General features: G+C 46.9%; 1 protein-coding gene across 1 annotated transcript; it reads left to right on the forward strand.

The window, feature by feature from the left end:
* Positions 1-6,118: 6,118 nt before the first annotated feature.
* Positions 6,119-15,267, forward strand: HMGN5 (high mobility group nucleosome binding domain 5). The gene is made up of 6 exons (XM_009465260.2): positions 6,119-6,419; positions 7,571-7,600; positions 8,058-8,087; positions 9,006-9,056; positions 13,133-13,276; positions 14,581-15,267. Exons 1-6 carry the CDS (start codon positions 6,405-6,407, stop codon positions 14,626-14,628), a joined length of 318 nt encoding a protein of 105 aa, XP_009463535.1. The 5' UTR covers positions 6,119-6,404; the 3' UTR covers positions 14,629-15,267.
* Positions 15,268-16,901: the final 1,634 nt, after the last annotated feature.

The following is a 16,901-nucleotide window of genomic DNA, read 5'->3' on the forward strand; positions in this document are numbered from 1 at the left end:
ATAAGGGCAGCAGACATTTCCACTTATTTCTATGCTGAGAAATCACCAAACCTGTTAATAATCTCTCCTGTGTTAGGTGAGGAAATATATTTTCTGGTTTATAATGCCAGGTTGCACATCTGTCCTAGAATGGCGCGCACCAGGCCCCGGAGGCGCCTGCTCTTCTCTGCCGGCTACAGAGGGAGTCCAGACAACCGACTCCAACGTAAGCATCTGCTTTTGGATAGATGAATCCTGCCTGTAGCTCCCTGGAAGTTGTTCTTGTTTTGCAGTTTCTATTATTTACACATCCCAGTACGGCATTTGTATTTTTTGCCGCCGCGCGACCTTACAATAAAGGCGTATCCCCGTTTTGGGGACAGGACTCCATGCAGGGCTTCGTGCAAGGCCTGAACAGCAACACTTCGCCCACGCACATGACTCCTGCCGCTCTTCAAACTTGCTTTTCTCTTCTCGTGTGCGCTACCGTAACTTCACATTTTTGAAGACAGAGAATCGTTGCTGCAACGGCAGTCATCACGTGTTTGAGACGGGTACAGCAGCGCACGCCATGCGAGAACTGTGGAGGAAAAGGCAAATAAAAGACAGTGTTGGCAACTGATCAGCTGATGAAACTACTTATTTTTCTTTTGTGCTTTTTCTGGCTTCCTTTTAGTAGTAGTCTTAGTTTTGACTGCTTTTCCAAATTACATCTTCTTTTAAAGAACCAAAACTGGAAGAAAGAACTAAAAGACAAACTTGCTGCTGACAGTCTGCCTGTCTGACTGCAACAGATTGAAAATTTCTTCTGATCTGTATTTTGTGGTTAATAAAAGTCTGTGTTTACGTTGGTGCTTGCAGTCATCCCCTTTACTGTCGGGGACTAGGTAGGAAGCTGTAGCTAAGCCAAAGGTTTTACTGAAATAAAGATGAACAGATAGACCCAATGCAAATCCTGAACCGACCAAAAGAGTTACACCCTCACGTTCCCAAATTAATAAGCACTAAATGTTTCATCGCAATCAATACTGAATTTGACACATAAATCAATTTTTACCCAGGACAAACCACAGAACTACCCAGGATAAACTATAAAATTAACCAAGCACAAACGTCTTCTATAGGTGGGTAATCCACTCATCCCAAACGTTATATAAAACAAGCCCAACGGATACTTTAAAAGCCAGGTACATAACATGAAAACATGCTTTGTGATATTCTGCCATGAAACAATGGATGTATTAAAATTACTTGTCATACGCGCCATGACTATGAGCACACACAGTATCCTAATTTGCCTTGCCTCTGAGCTCGTGATTACGGGGCGGTTTCATAATTAGATGAAGCAGGCTGAGAGCTGAACGTGTCCAAAGCCCGCGCCATGCTTGCTTCTGGTTTAACAGAAGTCGTCGCGGCAGAGGGCAGCGAGGCAGGCAGGGCAGCCGCGCCATGCCGTCGGCCACGCTGCCGGCACCTGCCGATGCGTCTCCTCCACCCTTCTGATTCCCGAGACAGTGGGGTTGAAGAACGGCATAACCACTGTACCTTCAGTAAGACCAAGTCTTTACACATTAGAGACAAATGAATCAGGGAATAAAATGCCTCGGGTCTGAAAGCATGACCGTGAGAGCTGCAAGACTACTGAGATCCCATGGTGGAAAGGAATCTCCTGATGTTCAAAACTCACGTGAATTTTAGCACAAAGGAATGAGAAAACAACATACCTCTAACCGCCTGCTTGGGGAAGGCTAGAAGTCAATCAGCAAGAGTGACTCTGGTGTATTTTGCCTTTATTCGGGAATATCTTGATCTGCTTCTGTTCAAGACGGCGAGCTAGGAAAACACTCATCGAGTACTACAGGTCGTCTCCGACATCAGGAACAGGCTCTCCTCCTCTGCAGGACGGTCCTGCCTTGGGCAACCGCAGGAATACCTACATGAGGTATTGCGAACCAGCAAACACCTTGAAAACCATCCAGCATTCGGGATGCGGTTAACAGCACCTTGGAGGCTGCTGGAGAGACGCAGATCCCCGAGACGACTGGTCACTAGACAGGAGTCAGCCCACTGGGGCACCAAAATCGAGTTGACCGAGTCTTCCCCTGTTTTGCAAAGATTGGGGGGCAAAACCTAAACGGAGTTGTGAGAGTTTCAGCCTGAAAGTACTTTCTTGCACTTCGGTTGTCTGCAATTTCCCCATTTTCTAAAAATTTCTCAACATTTGAGCATTGGTCCGTAAGTTCAGTGTGGGCCGTTCAGACTGACTATTCAGCACGCTGGCTGTGTTGGGCAGTTTTGGTTTGACACGGTTTGACATGTTTCTGTTTGTAGGCTGGATGTTTTTACCCCTGGAGTCAATAACCTGGTTTGAATACCTATGCTTATAGAAGCAGAATTGAAATTTTAGCATGAGGTTTTCTCATGGAAATAGTAGCACAAAAAAAGATTAATTTCTGGCTTGTTGCTTTGATTTACTCTTGACATAGCCCAGTGATACGATATCATAAATTCAGGTTTAGGTCTTTTTGTACTGAATAAAAAATGCCAGTTTTGGCAAAAAGGCCGAAAAAGGTCACATGGTACAAACTAATGCTCCAGAACAAACTCATTCTCCTAGGCCTAATTTATCAAGAAGGTTTAAAACTGGTTAGTTTTGTACCGGCAGTCTGTGCGCCAGATTAGGCGTATCAGTCCGTGCCATTCCAACGGGTCATAAAATCCTTTTTTGTCTCTCCACGCCCAAGGTGAAGCTCCTGTACAGTCCTAAAGCCACCGTAAGCTCCATGCTGTGTGGGGTGACTGATGTCGTAGCGAGCCTGCTCCCCGTCTGGATCCAATTTGTGCTGCTGCGTCAACGACGGTGGAACCACGGCCTCCTTCGCTTTAACACTGAGGGTGAGCAGCGAGGACGGAAGGTCTTCATCGCACGGCCACGCGCGTCAATGCTTCTTTTACCTGCTGCTTGCTTTTGGTCACAGATAAACGTACAGCTGCTTGTGTGATGGAGAAGAAAATTCAGCCAGGCCCCCTCCCCATTGAGTTGACAGGCGACTTCCTATTCTTTCCAGTTATTATTGCATGAAGGAATATTTAATCCCTCCTTTCACTTGGCCCGAAGGAAGGGTGTTTAGAATATCCACAGGCTACAACCAGGTCTGTTATTTTCTCTAGGTCTGCATAGTCACAGCCATTGACCCTTTCAGCCTAACAGTATCTTGCGGCAGCTTATCCTATCTATTCAGAGGGAAGTGATCTTCTAACCAACGATTATTCAGGTCAGTTTGTGGTTTAATCAACATTTTTAGAGAGGTCAAAATGTTTGAAGAAATATAGAGGTGGAAAAGAAGGCGTAGCAAATATAATGCAAAAATTAGCAGCGAATTTTAAATCTGTGCTCAATTTCCAGTGCACATTTTGATCCAAGCTTTCAACCAAACTGCTTGTCAAGCAAGTTGTTCAGGAGAAAACGTTCGCAGACCCTTCAACAAACTCCCGTTCCTTTTCCACAGATGGACAAAGGCTTCTCAGAGAATACGGAAAGAATGAAACAATAACCGCAGGGCGACAGGCGAAACGTTTCAAGGCAACTGACAAAAGCAACCGAAGCACAAATCTTGTGGGGAATGGAGAACTCCTGCTATTGCGCACAGGCTCTTGAAAGAAGACCAAGAGCTCTTGAAACGCGTTTTAGGCAATTTTTTAGTCCAGAAGATGGAGAGAACTATTGGAAACACTGTTTAAAATCTTGATTAATAAAGGAGAACTTGAAGGTGGCATGGTTAACAGGCAGCGAGAGAGAAAGAAACCCGTTGATAGAACAGAAAACCATCCTAATGCCGAAGAAAGATAGGAAGCGTATTAAAGACCAATATAAAGATGAACAAAAGTACAACGTAGCTGTAATGGCAGCTTTAAAAACGCACAAGCAGTCTTTCTAAATTGCGCAAAAAGTGGAAACAAGCAGACAACTAAGAATTAATAGCATGGAAGAGAACGGGCACGTGGGAACAAAATGAGAGACAAAGGTCCAAAATTAGTCGCAGCGAGGAAGGAACGGAGAAGGATATAGGAATCCGTTCTACTTACATTGCAAGTAAGAGCAGAACAAAAGAAAATCTTATTACTGACAGAAAAGGGGAACAAATAAAGGAAGGCACAAGAAAAGCTCTGTCTTCTTTGCTTCGGTCTTCAAATAAAGTGAATCGCCACCAGTTACTAAGCCCCACCTTTTCGGGAAGATGACAGCACCAGGTAGCAGCAGGAAAGAACAGACTAAATGGCATTTGGCTGTGCGGTTACACTGAGGCCGGCAGTGCCTGGAAAACGCACTCCCCACTACTTAGGGGGCCAGTCATAGGCACTTTTGAAGAATCGGTGTGTATCTACAAAAAAGTGACAGCACTTGCTTGTTCTACATTGACTGGAGGGAGGGGGAGAAAGGTGGACCCGTAGATAGGAAACTGCTCGGCTTAGCTCCGAAGCCCAGGAAGATGATAAACTACCGACACAGAAGCACTTTGAGAATGAGGACACATAAAAAGTGAGAAATCAAAAAGTCACCGTTAATTTGTGAAGAATAGGGGGAACAGCTGTTCAGACAGCAGCGCTGAAAGGGATCTGGGGATTACAGGGGATCAGAAAAAGAATCTGAACCAACCCGGCGATGCTATTGCAAAGGCGGCAAACGCCACACTGAGATAGGTTACCTAATTAACCCGATTACTAGATATAGATGTAGGGAAGAATGCAAAGTTGAAAAGAGTCCGGAGCAGACCAAGAATTAGAAAAGGTTTAGAAAATCCGGCCTATCATGAGATCTATGAGAATTTGTTTAGTCTAGAAAAATGAAGTTTACAGGAGAGCATACTATTATGTGAAATAATACAGTGTCTAAAATGTTACTGTAAATTGATGTCAATTAACCGTTCTCTACATCTGCTAGAAGCTGGGCAAAGAAACTTTAATTCACAACCAAAGTACAGTTTAGATGCCAGGGAAAACTTTGTGGGCCTAAGGACAGGCGAGTGCTGAAACGGGCTATCTAGGAAGACTGCAGAATCTCCTTTATTGCAGGTTTTTAGAAAGCGATCGGCGTGGCTTTTGGCAGGAACAGCCACACCTCAGAGCAGCAGCTCCTGCTCTTAGTTGCAGAGTCCTTTGGTTCTAAAGGTGTATTAATACACGCCTTGCGCTTTCCCCAAAGAAACAGATGAAACAGATGCAGAAAACCCTGGCGAAAATTGCAGTTATGATGGAAACAAGCACAAATTTTCCTTAATCCGTGCTGAAGTCTGAGGCTTCACCTTACGGCCTACCTCAAACTCAGAGGCCCAGCTCCAGGAGGAGATCTCACACGCTTCAGCTGAGATCTAACAGACCAAAAGGCAACTTAAGAGCCAAAAGGGGTCCCGAAAATCCCTGCCCGGCTGCTGCCCGGCCCCGGAGGCAATCGCACCCCGCGCTCACCTCGGTTTTACCCCGCGGGGCCGGGGCGGACAAAGGCCGCGCCGCCCCCCCCCCGCGGGCTGAGGTAACCCCGGGGCCGGCGGCCCTTTCCAACAGGTACCGCAAAGGCGGGAGGCGGCGGCCGCCGCCGGCCGGCCCAGCTCCCCCCCGGCTCCCGGCCTCTGCCGCCCGGCGCCCTCGGCTGCCAGGCCGCGCCGCCCCGCGGCATGGCGGCTCCCCGCCGCCCCGCGCGGCGGGAGGGCCGGAGCCGCCGCCGAAGGCGGCCATGTTGTCGTCCTGCGGCCTGTGGCAACTTTCGGGGAAGTTTCTTTCCCGGCCTCTGGGGGGAACGCGGGGAAGGAGGCGGCGGGGGGGGGGGGGGGGGGGGGGGACGACGACGACGACGACGGATCGGCGGCCGCCGGGGCAGGACGCGGCGTGCGCGGCGGCGCTCGGAGGGGCGGCGGGCCGGGGGCTGCCCCCGCTCCGCCTCGGCTCGGCTCGGCTCGGCGCCGGGCGCGGGCCGCGCTGGGGCTGGCGGCGGCGCCGTATTCAGCGCGCGCTTTAGGCCGCCGGGCTGCGCAGACGGCGTAGCGCCGCCGTCCCTTCGTCCGCGAGCGTCTCTCGCGCTACGGCCGCCGCCCCGCCCCCCGCCCGCGCCCCGCCTCCCGGGCCTCTGCCCGCGCTCCCATTGGCCGCCGCGGCCGTCACTCGGCGGCTGGGCCCATCTCGGGCTCCCCATTCATGCAGTTTGGTTGCGTGTTGGTGTATTTTACTGTTTGCAATAAAGAGGGGGGGATTTTTTTTTGTTCAGTTTCTGCTGCAATTAACTCTTGGTCCCTTGTACATCTTTCTTTTTTTTTTTTTTTTTTTTTTTTTGCAATTTTGCAGAACGGTTGAAACAGTTTTTTGGTGGTTACATTTATTTTTTATATATATCTATATCTATATATTTTGCAATCAACTATTAAGGTGCAACTATGCCCAAAAGAAAGGTAAGTACAAAAAAAAAATAGGGGAGACAGATGGGGAACGAAGGGGAGAGGTTAAAGCAGCATTTGCGAAATTATCTGTACATTTTTGCGCGCGCGCGTGTGTGTCTATGTGGAGTTTTTGCATTTTTAATTTTTTCTCTGTGTCCTAAAGTGGAGCTGGGACTGGAGGGAGAGGGCTGGGGCGTGTGTTGGGGGCTGCTCGGCGCGGGCAGGGGAAGCCGTGAGTTCACTTTGGGCTGTTTTGTTTGCAAGGAGAAGGCTGAGCAGTGTCTCCATGCTGGATTACAAACAGCCATAGTGCTGCTGCTGCCCCTATGGAGAACACAGGCAGGCAGCGCAAGGCACCGAGGGCTCTGCCGCTCGCCCAGCGCCCAAAACCCCGGGGCCGAACGGCTCCAGCCCCCCCCGGCCACCTCCCGGGGCATTTTTAGGCGGATCGGGCCATTCCCCGGGAGGATTTGGCTCTAAACGGTGCCTCTTTTCTCCTGCGTTTGCCTTTTTTCTTTTTTTTTTTTTTTTTTTTTTTTTTTTTTTTTTTTTCCTCCTCTCCTCTCCCACTTCTTGTCATACCAGATGGTTGTGCAATGGTAATTTGGAGCCATTAGGCGGCGCAGAATTTGAAACTGTCCTTGAAGGAAAGCCGGGGAAGGGATTCACCACCATAATTAGTAACTTTGGTTCGGCGGGTACCATCCGCCCCCCCCCCCTCCGTCTTCCCCCCCCCCCCCCCCGACCCGCGGGCGGCGAGGCCGGGACCCCCGCGGCGAGGGACCCCCGCTCGCCCGCGGGGCTTCGGCCCGGGCCCCGACGCCCCCGGCCCCGCCGGTGGCGGGGCCGGGGGCGTCGGGGCCCGGGCCGAAGCCCCGCGGGCGAGGAACGATCGCGACGGGCTCCCCATATCGCCGGCATTGTCCTTGCGCGGGGCCGGCGACGACCTTGTTGTGGCAGGTAAATTGGCGGGAACTTTTTAAACGCGGGGACGCCTGTGCGCGGTGACGTCGCCGCGGCGGCCTCCCAGCCCGAGGCATTGTGGGAGTTGTAGTCCGTGAGGCGATCCCCGCCATCCGGCTCCCCTCGGGGCCGGCGTGAGGGGAGGCGGGAGCGGGGGATGGCGCCGCCTTCTCACCTCGGGTCTCTCGCTTTCCTTGCAGGCTCCAGCTGAAGGCGAGGCAAAGGAGGAGGTAGGAGCTGCTTCTTCGGTCCCCGTTCCTCCAGGAACTTCTGTGGTTCTCCACAGAAATGACGAGGCCCCCGGGGGCGGGTGCAGGCTCGGGGTGCCCCATCCCTTGGGCTGAGGCCAGAGGCCGTCGGTTCCAACGGGAACGTCTTCCCTTTAGCCTCACAGGCAGCGGCTCGGTGGCAGAGCCTTCATGGCGCAACTCCTGGAAGTAACGAAACTTCATCACTTCCCACCTCAGTGGGGTAAAAGGGTGGCTTCATAGAGTGAGAACTATTGAACGAAGCTGCGCTTTTGGGAAGTCATCGCCGTAATGCTCCTAATTTCATAAATCCCAGAATTTGTATGGAGCTTCATGACGTGCATGTAGTGTATGTGCCGTATTATTCCGGGTTGCAGTTCTGAGAAAGCACTGCGTTGTATGCTCTCTGAATTTTAGTGACACGTCTTTCTTTACGCAGCCAAAGAGAAGGTCGGCTAGACTATCCGCTGTAAGTATCGTTATTTACTCTTTTAATATTACGTCACGTGGGATGCTGAGTTCTGGGGGACAGTTATAGAGAAACTGTTTGTTTTTTCCCCATCGTTACCGTGAATGGCATGGTTAGAGTACTGCAATATTTAAAAGTAAAACTCCTGTGTTTCCAATCCTTGAGTATCAACACATTACAGGCTTACTTTTGGACATCTCATCTGTGTTAGTTACCGTTCAGTCTGGACCATGAGTATCCAGAGTCGAGGAATATTGATTTCAAGATGCATTTGTTCTCTGTAGGTCTGCTCCATACAAATACCTGCTCATAGCTCTGTAAATTACCCGCTCTCCCCTTATGCTTGTAATTTGCCCATTGATTTTGTGGGCCCAACTCCTGGGTAAACTGAGACCTAGAGGGTGTAAATCTGTGTCATGCGGTAGGGTTCAGCCCAAAGTCACAGCCTTCAACAGGCTCTTGGCATCCTTTTCTGCAGACGCTTTGTGCACCCAGCCCTTCGGTAAGCCATCTTGGAAATGCCAAGTGGATAACGGTTGCTATTTAAAGAAGAAAGTACTTAATTTTAGTGAAAGCTAAGATGGGTATTCATACACAGAGTTATGTCCAAATGTTAATACCTTTCATTTTTCACAGCCGCTTGCCTTCGCAGCAGGCGGTAACACCCAGACACAGTGATGATCCACTTACCACTACCATCAGCATCTGTGCCATAACCACTGTAACATACGTGAGGAAACGTGGGTTTGGATAATGAGAGATACTGATCCGTCTCTGACGTTTACTCCTTTATGCTACAGAAGGAAGCAGACAGCTCTAAATTATTTTTTGTTTGAATGGTTTTCAAAAGTTACCAATGTGTTGCTAAAACGTTTATAGCATTCCTCTGACTCTGGTTCCTATGTGTGTTTTGTACAGAAACCTGCTCCGCCTAAACCGGAGCCAAAGCCCAAAAAGGCAGCACCTAAGGTAAGTGTTCGAGATCTTAAACTGCAGTTATACTTTTCTTTCTCAAGGGTGTTTTACAGGGGGGAAAAACATCCACAGCTAACCATTTTCGTTTTTCATAGTTTTCTTTAAAGGTTTAAGGTTGAATTATGTGAGTTAGAAGAACGCAAAAGATGTAAAGATAATTTTATCCGATTCCTAGTGAAGGCATGTGGTAAACTGAACAGCTTTTAAATCGGTTGTGGTGAGGCTTTACTGCCTGCCTTGCAAGGCCGTTCTGAAGTTTCGTATAACGCATTGTTGGGAAAACGATGCCTTGAATAGAGATCAGAGACTCAATTAGAGAAGGCATTGAAAATCATGCTTTTAATTACAGTTTCTAACTATTTTTTCATTCAAAGGCACTCTTTTCAGCTAGTTACCAGTTTATCAAATTTTAATCACTGGAGATAAAGTTCTACATACCCGCTTCCTTAAGCTGGATATTTTTGGAAATGTCAAAAATATTGGCATATCTGACAGCGTAGTTAAAAAAGAAACTATTTAAAGCTCCTTTGTGCTTTGGAGCAACAGTTTGAAATTTAAAAGGGGACAGTTCTGCAATCCATGAGGTATTTCTTTATACTCCCTTCCTGCCACAAACTTCCCCAGCAGTCATAGTTTGCAGTGCCTTTTTTTTAGGTCGATCTGTAAATCTTCAGGTTGTATTAGGATTTTGCAGCTGGCAAAAAAAAAAACCCAAACAACAAAACTTCAGTGTTCTTTTTAACCTGTTCCCATCACACATTTTCCGTTGTGGTTTTGGATGGTCATTTGAGCAAAGCACAGGTGCGAGAGATGCTTTAGCTACCGAAGGGGATGACGGGCTGGGAACCAAGAACTCTTTTCTGTACGTTTGGAAGGCCTTGCAATTGCATATGGCAGAGCAGACTTCCAGATGATGAAAACTGTTCTGCCTCCCAAGTCTTGCTGTATGGAGCAGCAGAGATGTCACGAGAAATGGCCAAGAAGGAGAACCCTGCTTGTCGTTTTGGGGACCCCGCATCTCAGCTTGGTAATCTCAGTGGTGTGCAGAGCAGATTTTTCACATCTGCCTCTTGGTCGTGCAGCCGGATTTCTAGATCCCATTCCGGAGCGGCGGGGGAACCTAGGACCCCTGCTGCTCCACATTCCTGTGGTGCGAGCGGCTGGCACACTCTGGATTGCAGCTCCCTCTAAGTGGCCGCTCCCCCGGGAAGAGGAGAGCCTACCGCTGGTGGTTGCTCTTCCAGCCCAAGTGCCAGAGAGCCGGCTTGGGGATCTAAAGGCCCCGAGCTCAGCCTCTGCTGATGGCCCGTACAGAGGTCAGTGCAGTTGCATGCAATGCATGTTGTTGGTATTTTCTTTCTTTCAAGTTTGCTTTTTTATTTTTATGGAAACATCTCGGGGTTTATACACAAAAGCTGCCTTAACTGAATCTTAAAAGTTGTGAAAATAAGCGTTCCAAAGTTAAGGACTGTAAGTGACTGTCAAAACTTGGTTTGCTCCCTTACTGCACAAGCGGTACGGTGCGGTCTCCCTCTGGGATCATACACGGCTTAGTTCTGCTGGGAGTGGTGCCTCGGTCATTATCCCGCACGTTGCCCCCCAGCGGGATTTGGAAAGCGTTGGTCCTCTTGCTTCTAAGGTGCTGGTTTGAGGCCAGGATACCTGAGCTGCATTTTGGGCTCTCCAGAGCTCCTAATACTGGATCAATACCTGTTCAAAGGGGGATGTAATAAGAATTGCACAGGCATCTTTAATTCTTGTTTCCCCCGAATGCTTAACTTCACAGCCTTCAGGTTCTTTTGAACGTTTTTTGAGTGTCAGGATAGATTTCACCTTTTAAACTTAGCCATATTGAAAAACATAGAGCAGGGAAAAAAGTTTTATCGCTTTATAAACCACGTGACCTTACTACTGAATTGATGTTGCCACCTGTATAGAAAACTTATTCAGGAAAATTAATACACTGGTATTAGCTCAGAACTAGCTGAGAGGATGGAAGAAGCTTGGAAATTGAAAAATAACATTGTCTCCTCGGTTATTTTTTTCCTGGACTCACTCGGTTGTAGAAGGGGGCTTGATCCCTCACAGAATAGCCATTAGCTTATCCCCAGAAGCCACGGATCTTGCAGGACAGAGCAGAGGTCCCGGGATCCTTGCTCACAGCTGTGTGCTGCGAGACGCTTTCTCTCCGGTCAGTCCAGCCATGAAAGCCAGTTTCTGTGGATTCTCCGCAAATGCTTTCTTAAGAGGGACTTCTCTTAAGAGTGGGCTACAGAGAATCACAGTTTTAGCTCTGTTAATGCTTTGCTGTCTTTTTTTAATGGGGTAAGGGGAAAGATACCCGTCTTCAAACAGCCCCAAGTCTTTAAAAATCCTTTATGGCTTACATTGGAAGAGCAAGTGACTAATGCGCCCGTGCTCGTCAGCTTGGAGCCCACCGGTGCTGCTGGAGGGAGGAACCCTTCACAGCGGACTCCTTAGCTGTGCTTCAGAGGTGTGATGAGGTCTGTTCAAGTGACAGAGAGCAAACCAGTGCCATAGCACTACTGCAATTCTAAATCTTCCTGCCAAACACTACCAGAATACTTTGGTGCTGATATTACTGTGATACTCGTCTTTTTTCTGCCTCTCTTGAAAGTTGGAGGACTGTTCAGCCAACAGAGGGGAAAAAGAGTGAGTGGAGGCATATTCTTCTCTTTCCTCCTCTGGTGACTCTCTTCCTTCTCTGGCAAAGAGCCACTCCATGTCGCTGATAAGTCAGTCCCCAGAGAGGAGGAGAGGTTTGTTGCAAGCGGGCACAGCCCAGGAGAAGGGGGCTCCTAACACTGTACTGCAGCAGGGTTTCCAGCTGGGCTGAAATCCCTCAGCAGGGTCAGACTGGGGAGTGGGAGGTCAGAGAGGAAAGAGAAAAGAGACCCTCACCCACTCAAATGCTGCTAACCTCCTGTCTTAAATTTTCTGCGTTATTATAGGAGTTGGTGTTAATTTTGGTGAATTTTTAACTATCGGTATCATTGAAGAATCAGGTGACTTTGCCCCTTATACTCTGTATCTGAGTTTACCCTTAGCAAGCAGCTCATTTTTAATGTGAATTAGTTTTGTACACTAATAAGCGAGGTGTTGAAATAAGAACGTATACTTCTTGTAACTTCTAGTCACTGAGACAACTCTGTCTTCTGAGCAGATATATATGTATATATTCAGTAATTGTCTGTTTGTCTTCACTTACATAGTGAAGATACACAGATCACAGAGTATTATACATACAGAGTAGTAATTTTGCAGATATTTATGGTTCCTGTGTTGGAACTAGGTTAATCAAGCGAGGAGCTAAGCTAGTTTGCTTAGTGTAGTTACTTATTGGCAGCAAGGGGCAGATCCTTGGAAGTGCAACTAATGAGAGTTGGGCTAGTTACTGTGTTGGGGTTGGGATCTGACCTCGCCATATAGAAAACTGTTAGTACAGAAGCTGTAGCATCAAGTTTTGTTTTGATTTAGCATGATCCATGTGTAAGAAGCAGCGCTTAAATCACAAATGCAAACTTCTCGTTGTTACTGAAGTGATGCTGTTGAGCCCCCGACTTGTTTATCACACCAATGGTTTATTACAGTGAGGAATATTTCTGGCAGGGAAGGGGGAAAGTCCTTTGACTACAGCTTTGTTACAGTTTTCTAAATAGGCATTAGTAGCACATCTGAAGTATTCTGGTATTTCCACTAGTGGTACATGTTCTTTTTGTTCTGTGGTATGCCTTTCAGCAGCACAGCAGAAATACAGGCCAGTTCAACTCCAACATTTTTTAGCTAATTTAATTGAATGCCTATTTAAAATAGGAATTCTTTTAACGCCAGCCATGGCTGCTTTTATATTATGCACTTCCCAGTAGCACATTCAGGAGAGAACAGAAGGAAAGCACTTCTCCGTAGAAACTTTCATCTCATCGTTGTCAATAGGAGGTTCAGTGTGTAGAAGCAGGTTGTGTAGACGGGTTTAGAGTTGAGAATGTGCTTATGCAGATGTAGGAGGTGGAAATCAGCATTTACCGTATCACGGTCTGTTTTCTTAACAGAAGGAAAAGGCAGCAAATGATAAAAAGGAGGACAAAAAGGCAGCAACAAAAGGGAAGAAAGGAGCCAAAGGCAAAGATGAAACTAAACAAGAGGATGCTAAAGAAGAAAACCACTCTGAAAACGGAGATACCAAAACTAATGAGGTACTTTAGCTACTGTAAACATGGGAATAAACACAGATGTATTGGTAATAACGTCTGCAGGAGCTAACGATTGGGCCTCCTTGTCAGAAGGGGGTGTGTTTCACTGCCATCCTGTAAAGACAGACCAGCTGCAGTATCTGCACAGGGCAGCTCCCAGGGAGAGCCTGAAAGAATAGCATTCTCCTTCAAACTCATTCCTGCTCTGTGCTAGAGCCCTGCCGCAGGTGGTCTGTGCTATCGTAGTGTCCCTCTCAGGGCTGGCACAGGAGCAATGCCGAATATTTGGGGAACAATAGAGCTCAGTGAGATTGCTATCCAACCCTGAGCTGACTTTGCATAGCCTCTCTGGACTGCGGGATTGCCTCTTCTGCTCAGCACGGGTTGGTACTGTGCCAGAAATCTGGTTCTAAGTTTTGCCCAATTCTTTAAAACAATTCTTCGCCTCAGAACAATTCAACAAGAGATCTGCAAAATAAACTTGGTCTTGTCTCTTGATCTGCAAGCCTCTTTCTTACAGGTTCTTACAGCTCCTTACCTGAGAGCTGCCGTTTGCTAGGACTAGCTACAAGCTTCAGTCAGCTCCTGATGGCCTTTTCCTAGCAGATTTCTTGCTGATAGTAGAAGCGCAGCGTTTGCTCCGGGCTCCCTTGGCCCCTGTAGGCACAGACTAGCCTGTTGTGTTCTCTGTTGCTTTTGATTTACAGTGATCTCTCTTCGTGTGTTGAGTATCATTATCCAGTTAACGGGTCGTTTATTCTTTCATTTTTAAAACGAATTCAGGAGCTTCTTTGCTAAAGGTTAATATGGGGCTAATGTACTTCAAAGGATCTTTGATAGGAGCTTTGCAATTTTGATGTGTTGACTTACAAAGTAAGAGCAGACATATTTATAGAAAGCAGGTGAGAACCAATTTCCCCAAAGTTTGGACAACAGACAAGTATGGCGGTTTTATGTGTAATTCTTACGCTTCCCTCTGACTTGGGGAGATGAGGAGTTGAACTTTCCCTAGCATATGATTGATCCTAGTCTAAAATACCTTCCACACTTCTGCCTCTTTGGGGGCACTTAACATTCCAAAATTAACTCGATCATCGGTTGATACTCATCTGTGTTTTAATTTTTAGAACTATCAGCCGACGTGTTGTTGTGTTGATATTTTCCGTAGTAGCTGTGCGTTCTTGTCTATCTACACAAACTGTTGTCCGTGTCTGTGCTAACAAACTAGTCTCTCTTTGATGCTTGTTAGAATGGAATCCGATTAGCATTACGAATAATATTTCTATTCTTCCCAAACACTTTTATAGGCACCAGCTGCTGAAGCATCTGATGATAAGGAAGCCAAGTCCGAGTAATGTTAACCCTGCCCTATATCTCCATCATTTGGTATCCGTACCTCCATGCTGTATTGTTAACAGAGAGGAATATTTTTATCAACTATTTTATAAATGCAGGTTTTTTTAGCATGAATTTAATTATGGAACATCTTCATCTCGGTTACTTGGGAATTAAATCCCTAACAAACAAAACAAAACAAAAAAAAAATCATTGTTTTTAAATTTTGTGATTGTAATAGTTTGTATGGTACATGGAAAGAATAAGTGGTGGTAGCTTTTGACTTCTGTCAGTGTGTCCCTTTTTGTGTAAGTCATGCTTACAGACTTCAGATTTTAATTTTTCCCTTGTATGTGTTGTATGGTTTCTTAAAGTGGGGAGGTCTCAAAACAAATAACCGTGTTAAACATTCCAGTGGTTCTGTGGGTTGCTTTTATAAAGAAGGTGAGCTATTTTCATGAAAAACCTAAGAGCTGGAAATCTGTTGTTTCCCAAATGTAATTTTATTTTGTCAGTTTTGAAAAAATAAATAAATAAAAGTGTAATCATGTTTTTAAATGAAATACAAACATTTCTTTTAAAAGGGCAGGTCGGTTGTATGTACCCACTGTTAGGAATTTTGCTGGATTTATCTTAATAAAAAAGACTCCTCAAAAGCTGATTGTGGTTTGTTGCTTGTGCTGCAAGCGTACTGCTGGAAAGCTACCGAATTCCAGAAGAGTGGCAGTAGCGCAGAGCTTCAGGCCGAGAGAACCTGTGCGGCGGGAGAGCTTCGGGCCGGGGCCTGACCAGGGCTTGGGCCCCGGTCGTCTGCAGTCGTGTCAGCAAAAATGGCTTCGTGGGCCAGCCTCTCAGCGGCCGACATGGGCGTGGATGATTTCGGTGCTGGCTCACGGCAGCGCTTTCAGGTGAAGGCTGACCTTGTAAACTCGTGTTACTTACTCGAGTGCAGGTGGGAGCCTCGGTGTTGTCCAACGCGCCTTAAGCTTTATAGACGGTGTTATAAATTCTGAAGGGTATCACCTGGTTTTCTTTTCTGTGCCTATTGGATTAGGATTTAAAGGGGGGTTCTTTCCTCTTAGAACTATCGCAGAAGCTTGGAGACTACCACGTTTCCATCAAACCCTTAATAGTGTAAAACGGTTTGCTGTTGATGTGGGAACGTTCATAGTCCTGGTTAAAGAGCATCCTTCCATAACTGTTGTCTGTAGTTTTCTTCTTGGAAACACGTATTGCTCACAAAATACTTTCTTGGACTCACTTAGCTTCTCCTAGCATGATAACATGTACGTGTACAGGAGTGCTTTCCGTTAATGCAAGCTTCGTTATTCTGGGAAACGGCGGCTAGGCTAGGCAGTAGTTAACTGGGGGTTTAGTATTGGTTTTACCTAGCCTCATTTTTGTTGCTACAGCTGTTCTGTGCAACTTTTTCAAGGACCCTTCAAATTTTCCTCTTAAAGCCTCCTGTTATATAAAGTCTCTTCACATCGACGACCAAATACATTATATATTTAATAAGAAGAAAAATGTCTGCAATGCAGGAACCTTATCTTTTGCATTAAATTGTTTCGCAGCCCAGAAATGTGAAATTCCAAGAGCTTGCATATTTTATCTCCTATCCAAAACCTAACCCAGCATCTCAATGCATAGTGTCTCGTGTTAAATGTGTGTTTCAGGATCAGTACCCCGGGGCACTGGCTACTAGATGATGTTTAATGTGGATTTAATTTCCAAGGCCTAAAGCACCAGGGATTTTTCTTCCTGCTGCAGCACCTTTCGTTCTGTAGAACTGCTCTGTGAAAGCATCGGGGTTAACTGAGCTAGATCTTCCTCAGCAGTGAAGGTGAGGGAGTATTTAGGGGCCTTTCCCTGTGCAGTGTATTCCCTTCATCCAGCGCAGCCTAGAAACAGTGACTTTGGGGCGTACTCTATAGTCCGTCCTGCGGCGAAAACGGAGGGAGAGAAGCAGCTGGAACCCCTTGCCTGGTGGAAGTGTGGTGAGATGTGGGTAAAACCCGGGAGATTCCCAGCGTCCCAGTTTGAAGACGATCCAACAATAGTTCAAATGTCATCCTGACACTTCTACATGTAAAAATTACTTACTGAATTTAGCCTGCTTTTGAATAATGAGAGGTGACTAAGAAGCACAGCGGCGTGCTTTGGACACATGGTACGATCGTTTTTAGGGTCTGACTGAGCGCTGCTTGAAGTCGACGAGAAATACCAATGGGCCTGTACTGCTTCAGGGAGAAAATGCCTATCGGAATGAAATGTTTCGTACTTGCGCGTTCCC

The sequence above is a fragment of the Nipponia nippon genome, unplaced genomic scaffold, assembly GCF_047370975.1.
Source record: "Nipponia nippon isolate SJK-2023a ecotype South Korea unplaced genomic scaffold, ASM4737097v1 scaffold_12, whole genome shotgun sequence".
Classification (NCBI taxonomy): Eukaryota; Metazoa; Chordata; class Aves; order Pelecaniformes; family Threskiornithidae; genus Nipponia; species Nipponia nippon.